Source organism: Armigeres subalbatus, chromosome 3 (assembly GCF_024139115.2).
Source record: "Armigeres subalbatus isolate Guangzhou_Male chromosome 3, GZ_Asu_2, whole genome shotgun sequence".
In the NCBI taxonomy this organism is placed as follows: Eukaryota; Metazoa; Arthropoda; class Insecta; order Diptera; family Culicidae; genus Armigeres; species Armigeres subalbatus.
Window position 1 is genome coordinate 164327042 of NC_085141.1, and position 27821 is coordinate 164354862.

The 27821-nt window shown below is 38.9% G+C and overlaps 2 protein-coding genes across 7 annotated transcripts in view; one reads left to right on the forward strand and one right to left on the reverse strand.

Annotated features, from left to right (window-relative positions):
- LOC134219593 (HEAT repeat-containing protein 5B) overlaps positions 1-14372 on the forward strand; it is a 43250-nt gene extending 28878 nt beyond the window's left edge. For 2 of the 4 annotated variants that reach the window (XM_062698364.1, XM_062698366.1), the window contains 3 exons: positions 1932-2534; positions 6208-6222; positions 13774-14372. In XM_062698364.1, the coding sequence (XP_062554348.1) occupies positions 1932-2534; positions 6208-6222; positions 13774-14117 (962 nt within the window). In that variant the 3' untranslated portion in view covers positions 14118-14372. The remainder of the gene's footprint in view (positions 1-1931; positions 2535-6207; positions 6223-13773) is intronic. The other 2 variants (XM_062698365.1, XM_062698368.1) reach the window with 1 other exon arrangement.
- The window catches only part of LOC134219595 (DNA ligase 1), a 153556-nt gene that overhangs the window by 36428 nt on the left and 89307 nt on the right, over positions 1-27821 (reverse strand). The window lies entirely within an intron of this gene.

The window sequence follows — 27821 nt, forward strand, 5'->3', positions numbered from 1 at the left end:
GTTCATGTTCAGATTTTATATATTTCATCAATTTGTAGAATGTGCATAAATTTTTAATGACTAATATTCAACTGAATATTGACAGTCCAGAGCCGACTATGAATGTGTCTGGAAGTGAGCTGACGAGTGAAGAAAGGGGGACTTCACCAAAAAAATTCGATTATTTTACACTCTGCTTCCAGCTACGTACCTTCTTCGGCAAAGTCTTTCGGGCTATAATACTAACGTATGGAGTCACAAGAAGGACGATAAATTGAAGCCGCTAAGAACAAAAATGTAAAAATATACGTTTGCCATCTAATCTCCGTATAAGCAAAGCGAGGACGCAACTAATCGAGCCCATATTTTGCACAGTTGATTGGGGTCCCAAAAAGATTCAGAAAAACCTTGATCTCTCTAGATTAGATTAAATTTGCGTTTTTCCATACAACTGCGCCTCACTGTAAAACACACATAACAGACATCACCTCAATTCGTCGAGCTGAGTCGATTGGTATATTATAACACTATGAATGGCCTTCTATCAAAAGTTCGATTTTGGAGGAAACATAAAGCCTTTACGTATATTTTTGCCTTTCTCGTATACGAAGTATATAGCTATAGGATCACTCCAAAACCGAACTCTTGATAGAAGGCTCGGATACCCATAGTGTTATGTAACAATCGACTCAGCTCGGCGAATTGAGGTGATGTCTGTATGTATGTATGTATGTATGTGTGTGTACAAAATGTGAGACACACTTTTTGGTACTTCGCAATAAGTTGCAATCGACGCGGATTGCGGTCTAGTTGTTTCCTATTGAAAATTGGTTTGATCGGCCATTGCGTTCCAGAGTTATTCAAAAAACTTTTTTTTTTGCCAATCTCAAAATAAAATTTTTTTTTTTACAGGAATCGCTGCAATGCACTCAAATGACCGCTAATAGTCATAAATAAAAAAGAAAAGTAAATTATATAACCCTAAAGTGCAAATTTGGCCTCTCTTACATGTTTTTCTGATTTTTATAATGTACAAAACCGCTGCAAAGCACTCAAATGACCGCTTATATACATAAATTAAAGAGAAAAGTAAATTATATACCCCTAAAGTGCAAATTTCTCCTCTCTTATATGTTTTTCTCATTTTTATAATGCACGAGAAAGGCACCACCAACGCTAGGTGGATTAATTTGGTTGTTTCTTTCTTGTTGGGTACATTTTCCACTGCGACCAGATGGTTGATCTATTGTGTTACATGTATGATGTCTAGTCTGGTCGTAGAATATGTTTGTATCACAGTTTTGCCTTTCTCGTACACCAAGGTGTAACGAAAAGGCTATATACTCACTTCCAAGACGATTTTGTGATAGAAGGTCCGGAGACCCATAGTATTATATACCAAGCGACTCAATTTTCTTACCGGGATCTCATCAATTTGCTCAACTTTTACGGAGATTCGCACAGCCGAGCCCCAGCAAACATGTTTTTCGCCGAGATATCTGTCAAAGTTGCTGGAAATCAGCAAATAATTTACTGAAACCCAGCTATTAAACTTCATTTTTGACGGGATATCAGTTTTTTATTTTGCTAAATATACGGCTGTGCGGATTTTGCCGAGCTGCAGAAATAAAAACTGAGTGTGTAAGCACTTATCTTAATCCGATTTGTTTACAATAAGCTGCATCCTGTCCCATTGTTTCCTATTGACAATTTTCCAGATCGGACAATGGGATCAAAAGTTATGCCCAAAACAGGATTTTTTACAAAAGAACACGCTAACAAAAAATCTCACTAAATTTTTTTAGAGAAAGGCAAGTGATGAACTTCATACATGAAAAAATTACGTTAACAAAGAAATTAAAAAAAATTTTTAGGGAAAGGCACCATCACCACTAGGTGGTTTAATCAGGATTTTTTTTAGTTAAGCGTCAAAAATGCTTTCTCCATTTCAGGAGCAGCATCAATTCTACCAACAATGCTCTATCTGACAACTGGAGTGATCAAAGAAGTAGCAACGAAATCTGTCAACGATGAAACCATCATTGCCAACTCGAATGTTATTCAGGCCGCACTGCAACTACTGAAAACCCTCGCAACGGATAGGTACAGTAAGCACGAGCTATCCTCTGACGAATGGCGTAAGTTACTTCAGAGTGCTCTCGGTAAGATAATTGATCTCACTAAAACCGGATGCGATGAAACCAAGCTGGACGAGGTAACAATGATGCTGACAATTGCGGTTTTCCTGTTGCACACCCCATCCTCGTTAGTATCGGTACCAAACTTGCAGTACCCGTGCATAAATCACTTCCGACAGTGCTTTTTGAGCGGTTCTCCAATGGTTAGATTGAAGTGTGTTCAAACTATGCGTTCGATATTTGTCAATGCTGATTTGAAAGTGTCGACACCATATATCCATGCACTGGCTCCCAGATTGATTGAAACATTGTTTGCTGAATCGAATCGCAATCCCTTGAACGACATGGATCTCGCAATCATATTGGAAGGCATCACAACATTAGAAGCATTGATCGCCTTGGCAGAACCTCAAAACCGTAAGTATCGATATATGTACATGATCATTACATTAGTTCATTACACGATGCATTAGCTTATATAGCTGTGTTTTGATCAGAAACATTTCATCCATTAAATCATTGGAAACTTATCGTTTTTTTATGAATATAAACAATATTATTTGTAGATTACAAAATTGACCCCGTTTTTTGACCATCTTGCCCTGGCGGTTTTTGATTGACAAAAAAAACCTTCTCGTTCCACCCAACCCTACTTGTTGAGCATCTTCTATAATACTTCTAATTATGATTGGGGCTTTTTATAAATTCCTAAATTAATTCAAATCAACCTAAAAGTGACAGTTAAATAATTTGTTAATGACCTTACTCACGGGTGTCCTACGAAAGGCTGAAACACATAAGACTGAATGCTTATAAGGCTGAACTCCAAAGGCTGAACTCAAAAGGCTGAAAGTCTGAAAGGCTGAAAGTCTCAAAAGGCTGAAAGTATCAGAAGGCTGAAACGTATCGAAAGGCTGAAATTGATGGAATGAAATTAATCCCCACCATACGATCAACTATGTTGAGTGGTTGGATAGTGAATAATTTATAAAGAACAGAGAATAATGAATAAAGAAGAATAAAGAATAAAGAATAAAAAATGAAGAATAAAGAATAAATAATAAAGAATAAAGAATAAAGAGTAAAGAATAAAGAGTTAAGAATAAAGAATAAAGAATAAAAATAAGTAATAAATAATAAACAATAAAGAATAAAGAATGAAGAATAAAGAATAAAGATTAAAGTATAAAGTATAAAGTATAAAGTATAAAGAATAAAGAATAAAAATTTCACAGAGACGAAGGAAGGAGGAAAAAAGAAGGAAGAAGAGAGAAAGAAGGCAGAAGACGGGAGAAGGAGAAAAGGTGAAAGATTGAAGAAAGAACATGAAAGAAAGAGGAAGGAAAAAGTAAGCTAAAGATGAAAGAAGAAATAATGATGAAGCAAGAATAAACAAGGAAGAAGGAAGGATAAAGATGGAAGAATGAAGAAGAAAGAATGAAGAAGAAAGAAAGAAGAAGGGACAAGAATGAAGAAAAAATAAGGAAGAAGGAAAAAGAAAATGGAGGAAGAAGAAAACAGGAGTAGGAAGAAAGAAGGAAGAATAAAAAAGGAAAATGAAGGAAGAAGAGAGAAGAATAAAGAATTTAAAAAAAATAGAAAGCAATCTAGCAAGAATCAAAAACTAAATACAAGAACCAAGAACAATTAAGTCTTGTTCCCTTCTATGTTACCGCCATCGGGAGTGACAATGGGTCTGGGAGTGAGAATGGGTATTTGCTCTCACCGGCAGTCTGGAGGTCGTAGAGAAAAATCGTTCAAAAAGGTCTCTTATATTTTAGTCTTCTTGCCCTCAGATACATTCAATGCATTCTATAAGCATTCATTCAGTGACCCATTTTCACCCCCATTTGACCCATTGTCACCCCCGACGACAGTACCTCAAAATTTTATGAGCTGTATAGACTACAAAACAGAGTCAAACAGAGCCCTAGCTTAATCCATTTTCCTAGCTAGGACAATAAGTTGTGGTAATTAAGGATTCATCGTATTTAGTCCCCGCTACCAACAGCAGTCTCAGAAATAAAACATAATTAATGTACCTTGCAGACAGTTGAAAGACTCGAATTCCTTTGACTTGAGGCTAAATTGTATGCAGCGGAAACAACTTTTCATGCAATTAGTTTAAAAAAACCTCGAAACCCATCCCTAGGCTGAACTGACTGCTGGAAAAATCGAGTTAGGGGTTTAAATACGTACTAACTCTTCTTGAGCTGGTGAACAATGGTAGTGAGAGGAACACACGGAAGTTCTTATTACTGAACAAATTCTCTTGCTTGAAATGGTCTTGTAGACAGAGCTAAATCCCGGGTTTTAAGAGTTTTACTGGTGATATTCTAGAAGCAAGACAAGGATGTGGCTAGGGCTCCGATGCATGGCCAAAAACAGTATTACTGTTTTGTTTTCTCAAGACAGGATTGATAAGGGGCGCGCCTTCAATGGGATTGCTCTCTGTGAAGGGTCTAAATAGCGGGACCTTGTCATGGTGCTCTTGAGAAAACAAAACAACAACTGTATCGAAACCGATACTGCATTGCTTATCAATAGTAATGGAGTGATTCGACATGCACTTAAACACTAAGGATACAAGTAACGCTACAAAAGATCTAATAACTGGTCGCAGTGGCACACCCGAACAGGAGAAGAAAAAAAGAAGACTACAAAATAAGAATTCCGTATAAAAATTGAAAGACAACAAGAAGTCACAAGAAGGTTGCAGATTATTTTAGTTTGTACCCCTCATTTCATTTATTTAGTTAACATCTAAACAGATAACACTGAATCAACAATTTGACGCCACAATGCACGGTTCGAGGCCGCATCTCTCCATCCTCGGATACGCCCCACGCTCGCCAAGTCGTTCTGCACCTGGTCTGCCCATCTCGCTCGCTGCGCTCCACGCCGTCTCGTACCTGCCGGATCGGAAGCGAACACCATCTTTGCAGGGTTGCTGTCCGGCATTCTTGCAACATGTTCTGCCCATCGTACCCTTCCGGCTTTAGCTACCTTCTGGATACTGGGTTCGCCGTAGAGTTGGGCGAGCTCATGGTTCATTCTTCGCCGCCACACACCGTCTTCTTGCACACCGCCAAAGATGGTCCTAAGCACCCGTCTCTCGAATACTCCGAGTCCTTGCAAATCCTCCTCGAGCATTGTCCATGTTTCATGTCCGTAGAGGACAACCGGTCTTATAAGCGTCTTGTACATGACACATTTGGTGCGGTGGCGAATGTTTTTCGACCGCAGTTTCTTCTGGAGCCCGTAGTAGGCCCGACTTCCACAGATGATGCGCCTTCGTATTTCACGACTAACGTTGTTGTCAGCCGTTAGCAAGGATCCGAGGTAGACGAATTCCTCGACCACCTCGAAGGTATCCCCGTCTATCGTAACACTGCGTCCCAGGCGGGCCCTGTCGCGCTCGGTTCCGCCCACAAGCATGTACTTTGTCTTTGACGCATTCACCACCAGTCCAACTTTTGTTGCTTCACGTTTCAGGCGGGTGTACAGTTCTGCCACCTTTGCAAATGTTCGGCCGACAATGTTTGTACCCCTTTTAACGTCAAATATGAATTCTTCCACTAATATTGGTTTCTCACGATTTTCAACCTTTCGAGTTTCAGCCTTTTGTTATTTCAGCTTTACGTGAGATTTTTACTTTTCAGCCTATTCGTGTTCAGCCTTACGAGTTTTCAGCCTTATGTGATTCAGCCTTTCGTGGAAGACCCTTACTCACAGAGCAAAGTTATTTTTTAATTTTTGAGTCTCCTTAGCGTTCTTACTGGGTAATTTAAAAAATATGTATCACTTTCAAGTTTATTTTTGAGTTAAATTCCGTTTCAAGTTTAATTTGAGTTAAATTACAGGATTTAAAAAAAGGTGATGTAGTCTAATATTTGCCCGACTTTCGCATCAAGGGAGCAATTCAATCAGCTGGGTTTACACTGCAGCACTTTTTTGATTTTTAATCATTATTATTATGTTTGATTATTTCTACTTAATATGTGTATCGTTTTGTTTAAATTCTATTTGAACCCAAACAAACTTAAACTAATAATTGATTTTAATTCACATTGCTTTCACGTGACAATAGATGAACTAATACAAGGTAAAATTTCCGATCTTTCATTATTTTTTTGGTTTTAACTACAACATTGAGTCACAGTGCAGTCAAGTGCAGAATCTTTTGCAAATCAAAACAAAATCCTTTTTTTCCGTTTCACTCTTTATTATTACACCGTTTCTACAATGTCACAATTTTACTCTCAACGACAATGGAGTAATACAAAACAAATGTGAAAATAACAATTTAAATAATAATAGCTGCAAAAGTCCCAAAAGGGCCCTCCTTGGCCGTGCGGTAAGACGCGCGGCTACAAAGCAAGGCCATGCTGAGGGTGGCTGGGTTCGATTCCCTGTGCCGGTCTAGGCAATTTTCGGATTGGAAATTGTCTCGACTTCCCTGGGCATAACAGTATCATCGTGCTAGCCTCATGATAAACGAATGCAAAAATGGCAACCTGGCTTAGAAACCTCGCAGTTAATAACTGTGGAAGTGCTTAATGAACACTAAGCTGCGAGGCGGCTCTGTCCCAGTGTGGGGATGTAATGCCAATAAGAAGAAGAAGAAGAAGAAGAAGCTGCAAAAGTCTCACAGTGAAAACCGTTTACTGATTCTAAATTGTAACAGATTTTACGATCGTGGTTGTGATGAATGATTTGTTTATCGGCTTTATCAATCAATTCTACTCAAAGTATGAGGGAGTAGAGTAGAGTGGGGCAAGAGTGCGCGTGGGGTAAGAGTACGTTTTCGATTTTTTGAAGTAATAAAAAAAGATAAACTAGCAGCACTGCATCAGTTTGACAGGTATTCAGGCCAACTATTATCATGTGTAATTGTAAACGATTTGAATAAACAACAAGGGAGATATGGAGTTAGATAACTTTTTGGTCATTTTGCTAAAAATAATTGGATTTCCGCAACTAGTATTTCATTACCATATATACGTTCAATCAGGTGAACATTATACCATTTCGATAACCTATTGTATAGAGTACTTTATGGTACAGAACACCAATCTGGTTGGATTTCCAAGAAGTCAAAACCATTACTTGAATGATTTTTGGGACTGTGGGGTAAAAGTACGCAGTAACCGGTGGGGCAAGAGTACGCATATGAATCTTCAAGTTATAATGTCAAACCCGTATCTCCGGCCGTTATTAGACTTCTTCCAAAGCGTAAAGATCCACAACTAAGAAAAAAAGGGATATAATTTGAAACTATCACAAGTTTTTAGGATAAGTTGAAGTAATTCCGTGTTAGAAAGGACTTAGCGAACAAAGCACTGAAGCCAGGACTGAAGCAAAATAATGAAATTGTATTAGGACTTGTTGTACACCTAAACATAGTACGAAAACACAATTTCATCTAAATGATAATTTCATTTAATCAAAAGAAACATTCATAAATTACGCAACGTTTAGCTGGGAGGGGTTGCAAGATGTGTGACGATCCATATAATTTTTAGAGGATTTATACAAATTGTGTAAGATAGGGGGGAAGGGTGATGAAATAGCCAAATTTTACGTCACGTGACTGGTGGACTTTCTTTAAGGAAAATGCTTTTGTATACGCCACGCGAAACCTGATATATATTTTTACCTTTGTAGTTTTTTGTATTTATAAAGAGCAATGGTTTTTCGTATGAAAGTGCACATTTTTAGGACCCCCTCCCCCTTTAAGAGTTACGTAATCTTTAAACATTCCCTAATATATGCTCATTAAACATCAATTAAATGTTATTAACTCTTATTTGTGTTAATATTTACTTAAAGCACATGGTTGGATAAATGCGTACTCTTACCCCACCCGATGCGCACTTTTACCCCACCGGTGGGGTAAGAGTGCGTTTTTCACTTGTCTTGCAATAAGGGTTCTACTATAACGAATCTCAATAATTTCAATATTTTTTCCACTGGGTAACATAAATGAAGAGTATATGAATCATCGACACTGATTTGATATACAGAAGCTTGCTTCATAAGGGCCACATGATCGATTGAAAACTAAGTGCGTACTCTTGCCCCACTCTATTCTAGATAATTGAAAATCAACAGATTGAAAGCCGTTCTCTAGGGCGCGAACAAGTATGAAGCTATAGAGTGTGGAAGGGAGGTATGAAGACCATCTATTGAACAGCACACAATCGAAGCGCGAATCTTCTTGTCTAACGTCCTGGTTGTGGACGACTTACAAGGGTACATCCCTTGGACTATGCCCCCTTGCACTATGCCCCCTGAGCTCGAGAATGTTTCCCACCCGAAAACATTCTAAACCGGACCGAAAATCGAACTCGCCATCTCCGGATTGATAATTGGCGGAAAAAAGTTAGGTTAAAAAACGGAAGATCATCAAGCGATAGATTGATGATTAATGCATTAGGTATATGCAATTGAAGTGATAGAATAGCGTAAATATTGTTTCCAGTTTTTAAAATTATCGAAACCTAACCTTATTTTTATTTGCCAATAGCCATTCAATAAATACATAGATCATTTTACAGATAATCCTACTTCAATATTTCGCGCTTTCTGATATTGGCACCCGAATCATGGAAAAGACTCTCGATCTCATTTAGATATGGTGGTTAAGTGCGTGTTTTTATTAATTTTTGACAATTATTTTCAAGCATGCCTTTGGGTTTGCCGTCGTACGCTATTGAACCTTTTTGTGGTAGAACTTAAAAGTTATGGACATTCCCAATTTTTGCTCGCATTTTTTCAGCAAATTCGAATCTAAATACTGGTCTATTGTATCGTCAATACAATTTCTAACACACCTGCCGACATACATTCATCTCTAAAACATCATGAAGCCTCCACCATGTTGGACAGTTGCACGTATAGTTACTATCCAATTTGAGTCTACCACTCGATTCTTACCGATTGCCTAGAAAGAGATTCTCCAGGAATCATTTCTCCAGAATGCACCACTCCTCAAAAAAACCATTCAGAATATCACAATCTCCAGAAAGACATTCCCCAAAATATCCAAAATACCAAAAGGAAACCAAAAAACTCATTCCCCAGATAATATTCATAATACATATTAAACTGCTTTGACGAAGGAATCATATCCATTTTGCTTTACGTCTTGCAAATCCATGCATGACAAACGGGCTTGGTGGTCATATGACTACCACTTCTGCCTCATACGCAGGAGGTCGTGGGTTCAATCCCAGGCCCGTTCCATTTCTTCTACTTTGTATCTTTCCATATATTTCTCACGCTGTAGCAATCGCTAGAACTGGAAATGGGCTTTCCTGCACTCTGAGGAAAAATCTATGTTAACTGCTTTTCTTCTCGTTGACCCCACGTTCGTTTACGTGCAGTTTATACTCGATTAGCATAACCTCCCTATCCTCGCCGTGTAACGATTTAATCTAGCATAGATTACTTTTTTATTCTAGCTTAGTATAAACTTTGAAAATATTAAAAATGATTTGTTTGCATGTTATTACAGGTTTAGTCTATTTCTGAGGGTATTATTTCCATCTGCTATCCTATACCTACAAAACTTAACTATAGTTCTATCAGCTAACTGCTAGAATTCAAAATGAACGAAAAATCTCATTTCGGCATCCAATTACACACTCCCTTTCATTACTAATCACATTGGGAACCCGTTAACCAAGACGAATGTCTGCCATAGAACCTAAAGACCCCAAAATTCCAATAAAATTCCGCATGAACTCGTGGCGAGTGAAGAGGTGTTCTTGTCTTACAGTGGGCGAATGATTGCATCGTCAATTCCTTCCCATCCCAAATGACCGTGAGGACGTGGCAAGCGCCGTTATCGACCATTTAAAATACTAGAGCTCTCGAACTGTACACGTCAAGGTTGGATGGCAAATCCCTTCTTCTTCTTCTTCTTCTTCTTCTTATTGGCATTACATCCCCACACTGGGACAGAGCCCATGCTCCCATTCATTGGTTGTTTGTGCAATTGCGATTGTTCTGGTCAATCACGGAGCAGCAACTACGAAATGCTCATCGGGCAAATCCATGCATAATAAAAATCCTATTTTGCATTGTTAGGCGCAAATGCGTGCTTTCAAAGAAGGGATCATATCCCCTCTTTCGCCTTGCGCCGAGCAAATGCGTGTTTTAAAACAGGGGTCAGTGACTTTAGTCATATCCTCTTTTGCCCTAACTGTAAATGCATTCATTAGAAGAAGAATTCACATCTTATTTTGCTTTGAAGTTTGCACCATATCCTCGATTGGCTTGTTTTGAGAAAAAAGGGGTTTTTTATAGAAGTACAGTCAAACCTCCATGAGTCAACAGTACTGATGTTAACGCGATGTTAACATATCTGCCCCTTTTAATCTCTAAAGAAACGCGAAGGATGAAAGGCATGCTACAAAAATCTCAAAAAAGATTTTTAATGTTCATGATGGAATTAGAGGCGAAAGTATAGAGTTGATAGTTCCGTAAGGATACGGCAGGCATGAAGCATGTTTTTATAGAAGTTGATTTGAAAGCGAGCGGAGGACAATATTTGTGATGGTGTATATCGCACGACCTTCCTTCTGCCAAACTCCCGTATTGAGGGGGGGGAAAGAATATCAGTGTGAAAGCTGATATATCTCTGCACTGGCCAAAATCCTTCACAATCCTACCACTTCTTCTTCTTCTTCTTCTTCATCTTCTTATTGGCATTACATCCCCCACACTGGGACAGAGCCGCCTTGCAGCTTAGTGTTTATTAAGCACTTCTACAGTTATCAACTGCGAGGTTTCTAAGCCAGGTTACCATTTTTGCATTCGTAAGGTAAACCGGGGCAAGTTGAAATGCGGGGTAAGTTGAAACAGAAGCTGTAATTCAGAAAGGAAATGACCGAATGTTCTGATAAATTTTTCAACAAACTACTCGCCTAAACGCATCTTGTGACTGCCATTCCCGAAAGATTGCAGCTTTCAAAAGCAATCCCTGCCATTGGTTATTTTTCGCCCTTTGCAAAATCCAAACCAACTATTTGACGTGCCAATGAAACAGGTCTCAAAACGATGTTTGGAAGAGTTTTTTCATCAAATTTTCACGGGAGGTAATCATTCAATGTTGAATAAGCATAATGATTATGAAAAATCGATAAACGACCGGTTTTAATTTTTGTATTTTGGTTGTTTGATATTGCTCTGCATGTTCAACTCATCGGGGCAAATAGAAATGCGTGGTGCGGGGCAAGTTGAAACAACGATTCAAAACGTCACCCTCGCAATTAAGTTTTTTTCAAAATTCGACATGGTCCGTAAATACATTCAAAAACATAAATTTGTAAAAACATGCAAACTTCTAAACATAAATTTAATTGATTTTCGCCCATTCTGTCATGAATGCAACCTTACTACAATCTCCACTTTAATAAAAAGGGGTCATATTTAAACTGCAGTTTAAATTTTTACTGAGATTGTTAATCTACTAAGCACTGACTCTCAGAAAATAAAACATAGAGTATGTAAACATTTCGTTAACTCCACCTTTCACTTCCCCAGCTGCCTATTTCTCCAATCGAAGAGTTTATGAGAGATATGATGGCTGGTTAATTAATGTGCAATTATGAAGAAGCTACAACCAAAATAATCAAGTGCACAATATACAAGTGAACCAAATAATGAAGCATCCTGAAAAGTAATCCGAGTGGTCACCAGTAGGAGAATATCAATTTGATAAATTTTCAGCATAGTGCGTTCTCCAGAATTTGGTCTCTGAAAATACGCTTGTTACTTTGTTGTACACTGCCCTTATTCGCAAAAGAGTCCCATGTAATTTTCGCCGACTTATAATATGCCGTTGAATTTATCAAACTTGTTTTACATGGAGAAATGCAAAAAAAATCTAATAAATTGGAAAAATTGGTATCTTTCCAAAAAATTGACATTATATTCTTTATCCGTTTTTATTGCTGTGGGAGAATCAAATGAACCATACTTAAGTTTATTTTTTGTGTAAAAGAGTACCTATCAAAATCTGGAATCTGATTTTTATGCGAGTAAACAACAAAAGTGGGATTTGTTTTCAAATTTGTAGAACAAAGCCTACTAAAGTTTTTTTTAAACAGGAGACAATTTTAGGCTAATTTCTGAAAGAAAATCAAAATCGTCAAAAACTTACATGGGACTCTTATGCCAATTCTGGCAGTATTATAGTCCCCTTTACAACCTCGTGCTTATTGAGTCTCACTGAGTACATACATTTTGTTATTAATACGGCAAAATTAGCTTACGTCTGAATATAACGCAGTGTTTCAACTTGCCCCGATTCGCGGGGCAAGTTGAAACGATGCATATAAAAAAATAATTTAAATATAAAAAATATTTATAAAAAAGTTTGTTAAGGTTGTTTATTTTTTATGCATAATACTTGGCCCGAACTAGCAAACACCGCAAACGGATTCAAAATATATCAAAGGGTGATTTTTTTACAGCACTTCGAATTTCAACTTTGAAAAAAACGTTTCAACTTGCCCCGGTGTACCTTATATCATGAGGCTAACACGATGATACTTTTACGCCCAGGGAAGTCGAGACAATTTCCAATCCGAAAATTGCCTAGACCGGCACCGGGAATCGAACCCAGCCACCCTCAGCATGGTCTTGCTTTGTAGCCGCACGGTTAAGGAGGGCCCATCCTACCACTTACTAAGTACAGATACTAAAGACTGAAGTCAAGTACGAAATACTGAAGTCGAACTAACTGTTGAGGTCAAAACACGTAACTATCTGTAATGTTACAATTAAGTGGTGGAATATTAAATTGGATAGTTCAAGTTTTTTAATGCGCAACTGTCAAACATGGTGGAGGCTCCATAATGGTTTGGGGATGTATGTTGGCAGATGGTGTTAGTAATTTGCATTTTATTGACGGCATAATTAATAGATCAGTATCAGTTTATCCGGAGCTGATGAAAAAATGTGAAGCTGAGCGAGAAGAAATTGAGGATTTCCATTACTTTTAAGTTCTACCAGAAAAACTTAGCATACGGAGGCAAACCCAAGGCACGAATGGCAAAAATTATCCCACAGTAATAAAAAGACCTGCACGATCACCAGAACCCAATGTGATCGAGAATCTTTGGCTTGGTATGGCGTCAATACTAGAAAGTACAAGATGTTGATCAGGATTCTCTAAAAATGTAAATTTTTCGGATGGGATCAGGTCATCCGTGCTTACACTGAAAACTCGTACGATAGTCAACGAATCGACTTCTACGAAGTTTTATAAAACGAACCTACACGGATTATGGATAGATACTTAATGATTTGCGCTTAAAACTTTGTGAACATCTGACTGAAGGCAATTTTCACTGAGCGGTTTTACTAATATCATTCAATTATTTATTTTTACATCTTAAAATTTTTTTTAATAAAGTCGGAAATAAAATTTTAATTTATTAGAAATGGTGTTAAAATAAAGAATGAAATGACTAAAAGAATTTTGTTTTGATATACAATTGATTTTGTAATTGAAAAGAAAAAATAAGGGGTGGACTATTTTTACTGTGACTCACTATATAATAGTTATCCCAAGATTCAATTTCCATTTATAAATTGTTAGTGAAAATATCTTGCATTAACATTTTTCAAACTCTATTTCCAGGCGTTCAAATGTTGACTCTGCTAGTTCCCATACTGATAAACTACTTGCTCGAACCGGATCAACTTCGTGCAAGGTCGAAACAGTGTTTGCAACTGCACGAACAATCCTTGCAGTGGCTTATGAAAATTGGACCAAAGTATCCCCAGGAGTTCAAAGCGTTCATGGGCCAGGCCCCGGATTTGCGCATCAAATTGGAAGCGGCCATCAAACGTAATCAGATGAGTGCAATACAGGCGAAAAACAAAAGCGAAGCGGCCAATGCTGCGGCTCGTGCCAGTGCAACACAGCAACAGAAACCTACTATTCAATTGAAAACCGACTTTAGTAACTTTAGCGCAAACTAGGTTTTCAGTTTAGGCTTTTCTTGATATTAACTATTAATCTAATAATCGTTTGTAATAGTATATCTTCCATGCTATAAATTTCTAATTAGTGGAATGTAATACTATTGGCTGTTTAATTTAATTCAGGTAATTTAAATACATCTATTAATGGAAGAACAATGTGTAGAAACTTATTTACATTATAATATACTGATAAACAATTGTTAATATCTGTAAAATCTACTGAATAATAAAGCATTACCATTATACTCACAACAGATTTTGGTTTTATTTGTTCTGAACATCCGCTACTAAAAAAATGCCTGAAACCTGCTTCAATATATTATGCTAGACCGCCAAAACGAACCCATGGTGTGTAAATTACCAGGTGTTGATGACCAAAACAAGAGGAACACTGGCACCTCCCGAGACGTGCCGCCAGAGATAGATACTGTACTAATGTGAGGAAGAAGATCGAATGCTGGCATATTAGTGGATGATGGAAAATGTAAATTGTATCAATTATCTCAATTATCCTTTCGAGCCTCCCAGAATCATACAGTTTTTCAACAATGTTGCTTGAGTCAAGGCCAGAAGAAGAACTAGCTCTGAATTTCGTAAAAGGACGACTGTTGAACGAGAAGGCGAAGTAGTGGTGAAATTGACAGTAGTAGCCGTGCAGAAATGCCACAACGGGTTAGACAGGCATTAAATGAAAACAAAAGTGTCATGCTACAATGGCATAGAGGAGAGGCCAACCAAGTGGGGGCAGGAGATACTGGCCCTGGGATAGACATATCGATTTTCTTGGGAAGTTAGCCATCCGTATTGGTATTCCAAGCGGAACTTCACGCAATTCTATATATAAATATATATATTGTGTTTATTATATAGTAGAAGAAAAGTCCAACCCCGTACTGCTTGCCGTTTTGACGTAAACTACGTCTAAGGGGAAGACTCGGATACAGGGTGACAAATGAAAATTTCCAAATTCGAGACCGTCACGAAATCATGTAAGATTTCAAACGTTAATAGCTCCTTTATTTTTCAATGGATTTTCGAGATTTTATTATCAATCGAATCGGAAACTCTCCAGCATTTTTTAAGCCCATTGCCCATTTTAAGCCTATTGATTATCAATGTTAAAACATTGAAAATTTCAATTCTTTATCAACCTAGTAAAATTTCAGAGTTTCGTTACGACCGCCGTGTGGTGCAGTTGGTTCTTGCGCTCTACTTTTGTGCGGTGATTCGCACAAAAAGTACAACAATAGAACCAGAGCAATGACCACGGTCGGAGCAAAAAAGTAGTGTTTATGAAAACGTGCTACAGGACATGTTGATGTAAGCAAGAGGTGATCATTAAAATTGATTATCACCTATAAACAAGATAATCTTACTATTTAGGCTGCACCCCTTTAAAATAGCACTTCAAAAGTCACACAACAGTCGGAGAAAGTGAAGGCATCATCACCACTGCGGAATAATAAATTTGGGGTTTTTAAATGAAAATTTTAAATTGTTATATCCAACCATTTTCATATTATTGAGTTACGCTAATTTTGTTCGAAACACAAATGAATTGGTGTGAGATCGAGCATGATTTGCGGAAAAACTACACATTACACACGGCAAAACGTTTACCAAAACGAACCTCGCTACCTCCCGACCCCATATATCCAACATCCCAATGGTTAGTCGTGGAAGTGCAGATGACTCGTCGGACTCTATTAATAAGAGTAGTAATATCACGTCAAAATATTCCTAACCATTCATTAATTGGCCCGCATTCGGACACGGGCGGCGCCGGTATTACTTAAATCTGGGTCACCCGTTTGTACACATTAAAGGTTATATTATTCTCAAATGTCATCTGTTGGTTCGTAATTGTTTGGTAATTACATCTGGCCTGGCAGAAACAGAGTAACAACCGTGGCAGTCATGCTCATAACAGTGGTTCAAATTTTGACTTTTTCGCTCCCCTATGCTTAAGCGGTGGCATCAGTTGTCTTTATAGAACTTCCCTAATTTTTAGCAGATTTGGTTGTAAATTGACTTAGCACGCGCTATTTGAAATCTGAGAGTTACTATGAAAACAGTAACTTTTTTGGAAAACCGTTTTGCAATGTTGCTCATTGATATATAAAAATATATGAGTACGTTGGCAACATAGGAAATTTAGCGAGCGAATAAATCGTTTTTGTTGCGAAACAATTTGCTGCTTTCAAGAAAAATTAGTAAGGAAATACTAAATCGTGGGAAATTCAATTGAGCACGTAAAAGAATAACATATCACTAATGAGCATTTTTGTTTTCATTATAACTTTGCTTACGAAATCGATCGGTTCGCAACAACAACCGTCTTACAGATTAGGAAATATTCTTCGAAGTCTACGGGTTGATTATATTTAGGGGGAGATCCTCCAGTGCCGGACACATAAGCAAATTGACAAAAAAAAACTATCAGAACTATGTTTCCTTTTATACCTTATACATAAAATATGGCCATTGATGATTCATACAAGTAGAGATGTCGTAAAATCTCGATTAATCGATTAGTAACCAATCGATTACTCTCGATTCTTATCGATTATTGAATCGATTAATCGTTGGGTAGTAATCGATTAAAAATTAATCGATTATCACAACGATGAATCGATTAATCGAAGTAATCGCTTAATTTGCGACATCCTTATGATGTCGTAAAATCCCGATTAATCGATTAGTAACTAATCGATTACTGTTGATTCTTCTCGATTATTGAATCGATTAGTCGTTGGGTAATAATCGATTCAAAATTAATCGATTATCACAACGATTAATCGATTAATCGAAATAATCGATTAATTTGCGACATCTATACATACAAGCTATATTTGATCATTTGAACATGTTTTACGACGATGAATATTGGAGAAAAATTCCACGGTTCAGAAAAATGTCTCCTAGTACCGGACACTATTGCATCAAATGTTCAAATATTCTTCAAATGTGACAAAGTTCCTGTTACATGAGTAAAGACATCATTCAGAATAATATTTTTCACGTGCTTCAAGCTGTAAATATTAAAAATTGTTAGGGGAACAGACGGCTTTGCCAGGTTTGGTTCTATTATTGGCAGGGGGGTTTTTGTCGACCGAATTTTATGAAATTTGGCCACAATATTCTTTGATATGCAAAGAATGTTTAGGCCAAATTTGAGCAAAATCAGTCATAAAAAACCCCCTGACAATAATAGAACAAAACCTGCCAAAGCCGTCATTCCCCCTAATAGAGCTTATTTGACTCTTCAGCTAAATTTTTTACATATTAATCCAAATTCTCACCTTTTTGAATGTCCTCTTCAATTTTTGTTTCTGCTAGTTTCTGTGACTTTCTCAGCAAGAAGAAACAATTGAATTGATGTAAGTGTAACAAAACAGGTGTAAACAATGGCCATGAAAAATCGCAACATCCGAACACCACAATTACATGGTACATCTAACAAATCATCACATTATTTAAAATATGGCTAATATGGACCATAATTCACATAATCAGAATGCATTAGATTGATTTTAATATTGTTGATGAAACCTTCTAAAATAACGGGAAACATCAAAATGTTAAGCATTTTTATTCAATTTCAAATTTTGTACAGAGCTTACCACATGAAGATCTGATATCCCATGCCGTTAAAAGCCTTTTCAATAGCTTCCTTTTGTACTTAATAAGTTGAAGGAGGGATCTCTGCAAGTATCGTTTTAAGAAGTATCCGATATTGGGAGGTCGCTAGGGAATCTCCCCTAAATAGTTAATGAGCCGCCTCACGAAACGATCTTTCACATACGGGGCGATTTCCATACAAACTTCAAACTGCTCGTACTCAGTTAAATTACAACCAATTCAGTTGAAAATTTAGGAGGTTCATCAAAACAGCAAATGTTATCGTTCAAGCATAGGGGAGCGAAAAAGTCAAAATTTCAATCACTCTAAGCTCTAAGCAAATTAATTATTATCTTATGATCTGCTTTACGTAGTTTACGTCGGGCGGTTGTATCTTGTATATAACCCTTTAGATTTTTTAATTAAATTGCTTCTAGAATTTTTGAGAAGAGTTTTAAAAACTTCGTATGGTTTCCCGTGGAGATTCTTCATGCAACATCAAAGCGCCAATAGGCGGCCCCCACTGAGGGGGTTTGATAAAATGCTTTGTTCTCGCTCATTTTATGTTGGGGGCCATTTTTTTTTCGCACAACTGTGTATTTCATTTATTTAGTTAACATCTAAACAGATAACACTGAATCAACAATTTGACGCCACAATGCACGGTTCGAGGCCGCATCTCTCCATCCTCGGATACGCCCCACGCTCGCCAAGTTGTTCTGCACCTGGTCTGCCCATCTCGCTCGCTGCGCTTCACGCCGTCTCGTACCTGCCAGATCAGAAGCGAACACCATCTTTGCAGGGTTGCTGTCCGGCATTCTTGCAACATGTCCTGCCCATCGTACCCTTCCGGCTTTAGCTACCTTCTGGATACTGGGTTCGCCGTAGAGTTGGGCGAGCTCATGGTTCATTCTTCGCCGCCACACACCGTCTTCTTGCACACCGCCAAAGATGGTCCTAAGCACCCGTCTCTCGAATACTCCGAGTGCTTGCAAGTCCTCCTCGAGCATTGTCCATGTTTCATGTCCGTAGAGGACTACCGGTCTTATTAACGTCTTGTACATGACACATTTGGTGCGGTGGCGAATCTTTTTCGACCGCAGTTTCTTCTGGAGCCCGTAGTAGGCCCGACTTCCACAGATGATGCGCCTTCGTATTTCACGACTAACGTTGTTGTCAGCCGTTAGCAAGGATCTGAGGTAGACGAATTCGTCGACCACCTCGAAGGTATCCCCATCTATCGTAACACTGCTTCCCAGGCGGACCCTGTCGCGCTCGGTTCCGCCCACAAGCATGTACTTTGTCTTTGACGCATTCACCACCAGTCCAACTTTTGTTGCTTCACGTTTCAGGCGGGTGTACAGTTCTGCCACCTTTGCAAATGTTCGGCCGACAATGTCCATGTCATCCGCGAAGCAAATAAATTGACTGGATCTGTTGAAAATCGTACCCCGGCTGTTACACCCGGCTCTCCGCATGACACCTTCTAGCACAATGTTGAACAACAGGCACGAAAGTCCATCACCTTGTCTTAGTCCCCGGCGCGATTCGAACGAACTGGAGTGTTCGCCAGAAATCTTCACACAGTTTTGCACACCATCCACCGTTGCTTTGATCAGTCTGGTAAGCTTCCCAGGGAAGCTGTTCTCGTCCATAATTTTCCATAGCTCTACGCGGTCTATACTGTCGTATGCCGCCTTGAAATCAACGAACAGATGGTGCGTTGGGACCTGGTATTTTTGAAGGATTTGCCGTACAGTAAAGATCTGGTCCGTTGTCGAGCGGCCGTCAACGAAGCCGGCTTGATAACTTCCCACGAACTCGTTCACTAATGGTGACAGACGACGGAAGATGATCCGGGATATCACTTTGTAGGCGGCATTAAGGATGGTGATCGCTCGAAAGTTCTCACACTCCAGTTTGTCGCCTTTCTTGTAGATGGGGCATATAACCCCTTCCTTCCACTCCTCCGGTAGCTGTTCGGTTTCCCAGATTCTGACTATCAGTTTGTGCAGGCAAGTGGCCAGCTTTTCCGGGCCCATCTTGATGAGCTCAGCTCCGATACCATCCTTACCAGCTGCTTTATTGGTCTTTAGCTGTTGAATGGCATCCTTAGCTGTTGAATGGCACAACTGTGTATAACAAGTTGAAATGCACAAGCTGTACCGGTGCCCCCGCAATTGGGGCTTATTAAAAGAAATTCAGTTCATTATCGAATCAGTTCATTATCGTAGCAGCTACCGAAAAACATCTCTCGCGGTATGTAGCATCGAGAGTGTATACTAGAGTGGGGCGCAATTGTATGGAAAAACGCAAACTTCGTCCTATCCAATGAGATCAAGGTTTTTCTGAATCGTTCTGGGACCCCAATCAACTGTGCAACATATGGGCTCGATTGGTTGCAACCTCGCATGCCGCATCGCGTTTTAAATTTACATGGAGATTAATATGGGAAAACGTACTTTTTTACATTTTTGCTCTTAGCGGCTTCAATTTATCATCAATCACGTGACTCAACACGTTAGCATATAGTCTGGAAGATGCCGAAAGACTTTGCCGAAAAAGGTACGTAGCTGGAAGGTCTACAAAAAATGTTATTACGTTTCAAAAATTGATTGTTTAAACCATATGAAAGAAATCAATCAGTACATTCAAAGTTAATTGCCTATATGCCGGGTATTAAGCCACCCGGAGTGGAAATTAATTACTATGTCTGAAACTTGATTATGCATATGTACAACATGTGATAGATTTAGTTCGGAAAAGGTATTGGAGGGTAACCACCCCTTCGGTGGGGTTTGATCCCACGACCCCAGTTCGCATGACAGGTGCTTTTCCTACTAAGCTACGAAGGACCTCCGTCGTCCACCGCAACTTAGCGGGTACTGATGAAACCAAATTCCCAGCACCAGGTACCAGCCGATCTCTCGCAATACATTTTCAGAACTAACTCTCTCAAATGTATTTTGTACACATGTCAACCAAGTAGGATGAGTATTTAGTATTGTCCGGCTCCTACACACTTGCTTCATCAGCCGTCTGAAACAAGAGCTGGTTAACTTTATTATCGGCCGCGCAATGCAAAACACAAAATTTCGGCAAATCGCGCGATCGTTCTGCCGTCCGAAACAAGAGCCAACACGCACTGAACTTCCTTTTGTTACAATCAGTACAATGAACAAAATAATTTCTCGATACTAAATTCTATGCAAACTTAAAACGGCTTGTGCTGAATAAGTGTTTATCCTAATCAGCTTAGGTTTTGGAGGACATTCAGAACATAAGACAGGATCAAATGAGCGTTGTGGAGCAAAATCTGGTGCGGTGGATCCCTTGAACTTCCGTACCTGCAATATTCTAGAACTTGACCATTGGTTCTCGTTGGGCTGACGATCTTTTTGATCCTATAACGTCAGCCGGGTAACCGATATCGTGAAACGCTAGCCTTGGTGATCGATTCCAACCAAAATGTCTACAGTGACGTTTCCTGGCATCCCACACTTTCCCGGGACGGGATCCGTCATCGATCCATAGGTGTTTAGGGTGGTCGTTTTGCAGCAGATCGATGGCACTGACGGAATCAGACAGGACTGGAACCGGTTTGTCGGAGGGAGTGGTAGCGGCAAAAGAGCTTTGGTTTCCGACGGTCAGACTATGCATTCTTCAGAAAAGCTCCCACCGAAGGGGCGGTTACCCTCCAATACCTTTTCCGAACTAAATCTATCACATGTTGTACATATGTATGCATAATCAAGTTTCAGACATAGTAAGAAATCAATGTTTCTGCCAGCACTACCGGATAACCTATGGTTATCGAAGGGCAAAACCCATCTTCCTTCAAGTCGGATTTTTTTCTTTGTGAAATAAATCCGGATAGCTCCCATTAGCTCTGAAGCCCTATAAGATCAATTATTTTGAAATAACACTCAGTTAAGTTATTGGTCTACGTAGGACGGCAGGGCTGGCAGAATAAACGATTTTTTGCATATGGTTTGAACACTCAATGTTCGAAGCGTTATAACTTTTTTCGTCGACGTTCCAGCAACGTGCCTTCTTCAGCAAAGTTTTTCGGCATCCTTTGGGTTATGCTTTAACGCAATGTGCCACTTGGTTTACGATGAACTGAAACTTCTAGTAGTAGAAATGCAAAAATATACGTTCTCCCATACTAATTTCCATACAAACTTCAAACGCGATGCGGAAAGCGAGGAAGCAACCAATCGGTCCCAAATTTTGCACAGTTGTTCAGGGCCCAGAATGGCTTCGAAAAACCATTGATTTGAAAAAATGACCATGACGCCCCACTCTAGTGTATACAAGCATGATAAGTAAGAGATTTTCTCATTCTCCTTTGGATTCAAACCCTGCTGACAGCCAAGCAGCTTCTTTGAATGCTCACTTCAAAAGGATTCATAAGAATCCAGTTGGTATCCCAACAAACATTTGAGGTGGGTAAAGCGCTTATATAACCAAAAATAGTCTTCTTCGGGTTAAAACTAGCTTATTCAGCTAAAATTGTTTGTTAGGATGCGCCCTATATCGTCAAATATTCGTACACCCACGAAAAAAATGGCAGCCTGGCTAGTGAATGAAATGAAGAAATACCCAGTGGCGTATGGGAAAAGTGTTAAAAATTCAGTTGATTTTGTGAAAAAGTTGGAAGGTTTCGCAGGAAGGTGCGCAGAGGTGAGATTCTTGTTTCGTTCGATGTTGCCGCCCTTTTCCCGAGCGTACCAGTCACTGAAGCTGTGCAAAGCTTGCGCCGACATCTAGAAAGAAGTCGAGCTCCTTTCAACCATATCGAGGCATATATGTATCTACATAGATCAGGTGTGTATGAATCAGATTTTTTTTTACTTTTAGAGGAAAAAAATAAAAACAAATGTTTGTTTTAAACATGTTTAGCAAGCTTTCTCCTCTGTAAGCGGAAGTTTTCATGAGCGATTTTGAAAATAGAGCCGAAAAAGTATGTGGATACGCTACGTGGATGATATTTTTGCTCCAGTGAAAGAAAGGTATGTTGATCAAACGCTTGCTCTACTGAATTCTCTACACAGCACCATAAAATTTACGGTTGAGAAAGAAGTAGATGGAAAATTGCCTTTTCTTGATCTTATGATCAGCAGAAAAGAAGACAGCAGTTTGAAATTTGGAATTTACCGCAAACCTACCTCCACTGATCGTTATATTACCTCCGACTTCAATCACTTCGGAGCTCAAAACAAGCCGCCTTCCATTCGATGGCACATAGACTCTACAATATCCCTATGGAGAAGCCAGAGTTTGCAGAGGAGACAAGGACAAGATTCAAATAGCTGCCATACTAAACGGCTATGACAAGTCGTTTGTGAATGAAATCCTCCGCAAGCACAAGCGCAAAAATAATCAACAGAACATCACAACACTCACACCAGAAGTGAAGTGAAGTTGACAAATCCGATCAAATCCACTTTTTTACGACAAGGGTTACACGTAGTCCATAAAAGTGATAACAGTTTACGAGACTTGCTCTGTAACCTGAAAGACAAAGTACCCCCAGATGATGGAATATATCAAATTCCTTGTAAGGATTGCCCAGCCGTTTACATCGGTCAAACACGCCGAAAAGTGAAGACCCGCCTAAAAAGAACACAAAAACCGAATGAATCAAGCGTGGCTGCACACACGGACGAACTCAATCATGAAATTGATTGGAACAGCGTGAAACTCATCAAATCCATTACGAAACCATCACACCTCAACTCTTGGGAATCAATTTTCATCACCAACACCAAAAAATCATTGATGAATGAAGATGATCTCCCTATTATGTCCTGCCTCTACAGTTTAACCAACACAGCTATACATTAGCCTCTCCTAAAAGTAATTAGTCGGACATTGTCCTGAAGATGGGTGACATCGCGCCCGAAACCGGTCGACACAAAGGAAATTTTTAACTCCTTTGACGATTGTAAGAACAATAAGTGTTATGTCTTGTATCGCGTCGCGTCTTCAAGTGTCTTTGAATGGTCTAAAGTCGGCAACAGGCACTTCAAAACAAGTTTGGGAATGCATTCAGTCCCTCCAAAAATTGACTTGTCGCAACCAAGGCAATCTATATTGGGTTTCATTTCAGCTCCAGGACACTGTGAAATATAGATGACAACGAAAAAACCGATATGCTGGCGAGACTGGAATCATCAAGTCGGTTTACAGAACCGAAACGTTTTTGCAGCTTGCCAACTGCTTCTCTTCGTATGGAGCTGAAGGTATGGGAATCTAGAAACTAGAAACCAATTTCAGGAACACAACCAATGCCTAGTAATCGAAACGCTTTATCACTCCAAATGTTTCCATGACTCGCAACATTTTAGAATTATCTAGAAGAGACCTAAACACTTATACGGGTCTCATTACAGGTCATTGTCTAAGTCGATATCATTTATAGCTTTATAGGGGAACTTCAAAATGATCTGTGTCGCTTCTGTGACATAGAAAAAGAAGATTCGGAGCATCTGTTATGCCGTTGTTCGGCAATTTTTCGAACAAGACGAAAGTTCTTTACCAAGGGGCTTATAGAATCACTTGAGTTTGGCAGAACAAATCCCAAGGTAGCCAAAGAAGGAAGGGTAAGATGGGCAGGGCATGCTGCAAGAATGCCGGACAGCAACCCTGCAAGTGCAAAGATAACGTTCGCCTACGATCCGGTAGGTACGAAACGATGTGGAGTGCAGCGAGCGAGGTGGGCTGACCAGGTTCAAAACGACTTGGCGAGCGTGGGGCGCATTTGAGGATGGAGAGATGCGGCCTCGAACCGTGCATTGTGGCATCAAATTGTTGATTCAGTGTTATCTGTTTAGATGTAAGCTAAATAAATGATAAATGAACGCCGTCAGTTTATTATCGGCTCTCAACTAAACAGCCTCTCCAATCCCATTCCAAAACCCCCTCTTTTGGACAGAACAGATATGTCCTAGTATTAATATTTATTTATGTTCAATACTTCAATCCCCGTCAAATGCAATTTGTTGCGAGCAAATCGGATGAATATAAGTGCATTTTGAACATAATTTTCTAAAGCATGCGTTAGGGTTATTTTCCAATAAAAACACTGGTCAGATACCCCTCTGCATTATAGATAGTAGAATCTATAGATGAGCGAAAGCATGGCTGAGTCGCTTTTTTTGACCGTACACACGCACATATGACGTCACAGCCCTTAACATTTCCATTGAAATCGTGACGTCATGCTCGTTTGGAGACACGTTTGACTGTTCGTTTGGAGACAGAGGATTTATCTTCGCTCATCTATATATTCCACTATCTATACTCTGCATCTACCTTGCACTGAGCGTATATGTTTATGCAATTTTCTTGCACATGTACATACAAGCACATACTAACACAAATGCACACCAATACACAGTGTACACATACATACACACTAGATCTGTTCACCATTTTCAAAAGTGTTTCAGATTCAAAGTGCCACCCCTCTATTTCAATGAGTATCTTAAATGGAGTCTCCTGACCAATTTTCAGCCAAATCCATGGAGATTTAGAGGTGCATCAAACAAGATTTGTGATTTTACAGACTTTTTCGTAAAAATATCGTCTGAATACACCAATTTAACTCCACATAATAAAAGGATTAGTCGTTGATAGCTAGGATGTTTAGAGGGCTTATTCTATGACTTTTTATTAGATTTAGCTGAAAAAATGCCTGAAAACCAGAAAAATAATTTTAGGTGCTTCTGGGGGTAGTATATGAGATGTTCGGGGTAATAGTCAATACCCTTTCAAAAAACTATGAGAAGATTTTATAAAGAGAGAATATTATTTGGATTGAGAGCAAACGATATTTTATTATACTATGCTTTAGAGAATAAAGATGGGCCTCGGTTGCCTGATTGTAGTTTGAACTATAGACAAAACTAGACGTGCTTTTACCATTTTTAATGTAAAAGAATTTACCTTGTTCGTACATTTCAAGTGGCGACGAGGAAAAATAAAATTAATTCGTTAGAAATAGTAAAAAGTGAAAGTGAATTTCAAAAGAAAAGTTTTATAGTTTTATTACAGTAGTGAAGAATAAATTTCACTGAAACAAGTTATTCATCAATTACCCGCGTTGTCATGATATTAGTTGGTCAGTGAGACTGTAGCATTGGAATTAAGGTAGCTGACAAGTGCTGAAAGCTTGCAAAAGTGGTTAGAAGGATTCTGGTAAAAAAAAAACTTATAAAAATCAATCCTAATTTCATCACGTGGGGTACGGATAGTATAGCGTGGTCATATTGTATATTGCATATTGTATTGCTCAACTCAGTCCGCCATTTTTAAAAGGCGCAGGAGTGACGACCGGGAAGATAATAGAAGCTCAACAGAAGAGTGCTGAAGGAATAAAAGTGAGAGTGAGTGTGATAAACCAGACAAATTTGCCCCGGATAAAGCTAAACTATTGCAAAGTTTAAGTGACAAGGGAAGTGAAAGCTTTAATTGAGAGTAAGATTTGAAAAAATAGCGAAAAGACAAAAGTGACAAAGACAAGCAATTAAGTGAGAACAATAATAATTGAGCAGATGTAAAGGGAGAGTCTTGTTAGAATAAATCGGATGTAAGAGCGTACCAGCAAAACGGGCAGAGCGAGCAGTTTCGTGAGAAAGAGAGATAGAGAGTGATCATCAGTGAGACGTACGTTGGAGAGGAGAATACCAGTGAAGTCAACTATCGCCAGCCGTTGAGACAAATTCAGCGAGGACGACCAGTGGTGAATTGATCAAAGGAAAAAAACATTGCAGTGGGCGACAGCAAGAGAGTTTTTCATCCTAACAGAGTAAGCTACAGTGAACCAAGTAAGTCATATCACACTGGTGTAATTTTGATTACTCACTTTTGCTTAGTACATTTTTTCATCAGCATGTCGGCTTTGATTGGAAGTGTAGACCATTATGTGTGTGGTTCAAGCTTCGCCAGTTATATCAAAAGAATGAACATAATATACCAACTAAACAATATTTCAGAAGCCAACAAGAAAAATCTTTTTATTGCACTTAGTGGCTCTGTTATATTTGACGAGATAGAACTCATTTACCCTGGAGTCGATATAGCAGATATTGTTTACACTGATATGGTCACCAAATTGAAGGAAAGATTAGACAAAGTGCAACCTAACATGATGCATCGGCATAAGTTTCATGCACGTATGCAGGGTGTAGATGAGCCTGCCGAAAATTATGTCTTAGCACTGAAATTGTTGGCTAGTCATTGCGGTTTTGGCGCACATAAAGAGGAAGCCATTAAAGATAAAATAGTGTTTGGTCTTAGGGATCAGGAATTAAAGCATAAATTATTGATGAAGGATGACATGAGTTTAGAAGAGGTCGAGCAAATGGTGATCCGTACTGAATTGGCTAAGTGCCGTGCAAAAGAGTTAATAGAGCGTCATGAAGAACCCAGAGAAATCAATTCGGTGAAATACAGATTAGGGAATCAGTCTCGATGGAATGAGATGGACTTGGAAAGAGACGGTAGACAAAGTTCAATAGGATATAGCGGGCGTTTTCGCAGTAGGAGTAGGAGCTCGAGTAGAGACCATGAGCGAGCACAATATATTTATAATCGTTACGCCTATTTTAAACGTAATCGCAACCGTTACGAAGAGCAGCCGGGTACTAGTTATTCAGATCGTCGTGGTTATCACGGACATAATCCGCATCAAAATGTAATTTGTAATTTCTGCAAACTGAAAGGTCACATAAAACGCAATTGTTATAAATTGAAAAATAGTAAAACTGTGAACTTTGTTGAAGAAAAGCCGATTGAAATCAATAGCTACGATTTTAAACGGCTACAGATAAGGGATTCGGATGACGATGATAAGGACTACCCTTGCATGATGATAGCAGGCAATCATTTCAGCAAGCCAAACTGGTAAACGTGTTTGTTGAAAAAATTGCATTGAATATGGAAGAAGATTGCGGTGCAGCGGTTTCAGTTATTAATTTAAAAACATATAGAACATTATTCAAACATATTGCAGTCTCAAAATGTAGTAGTCGTTTGGTTGTGGTTGATGGTCAACAGCTTACAATTTTTGAT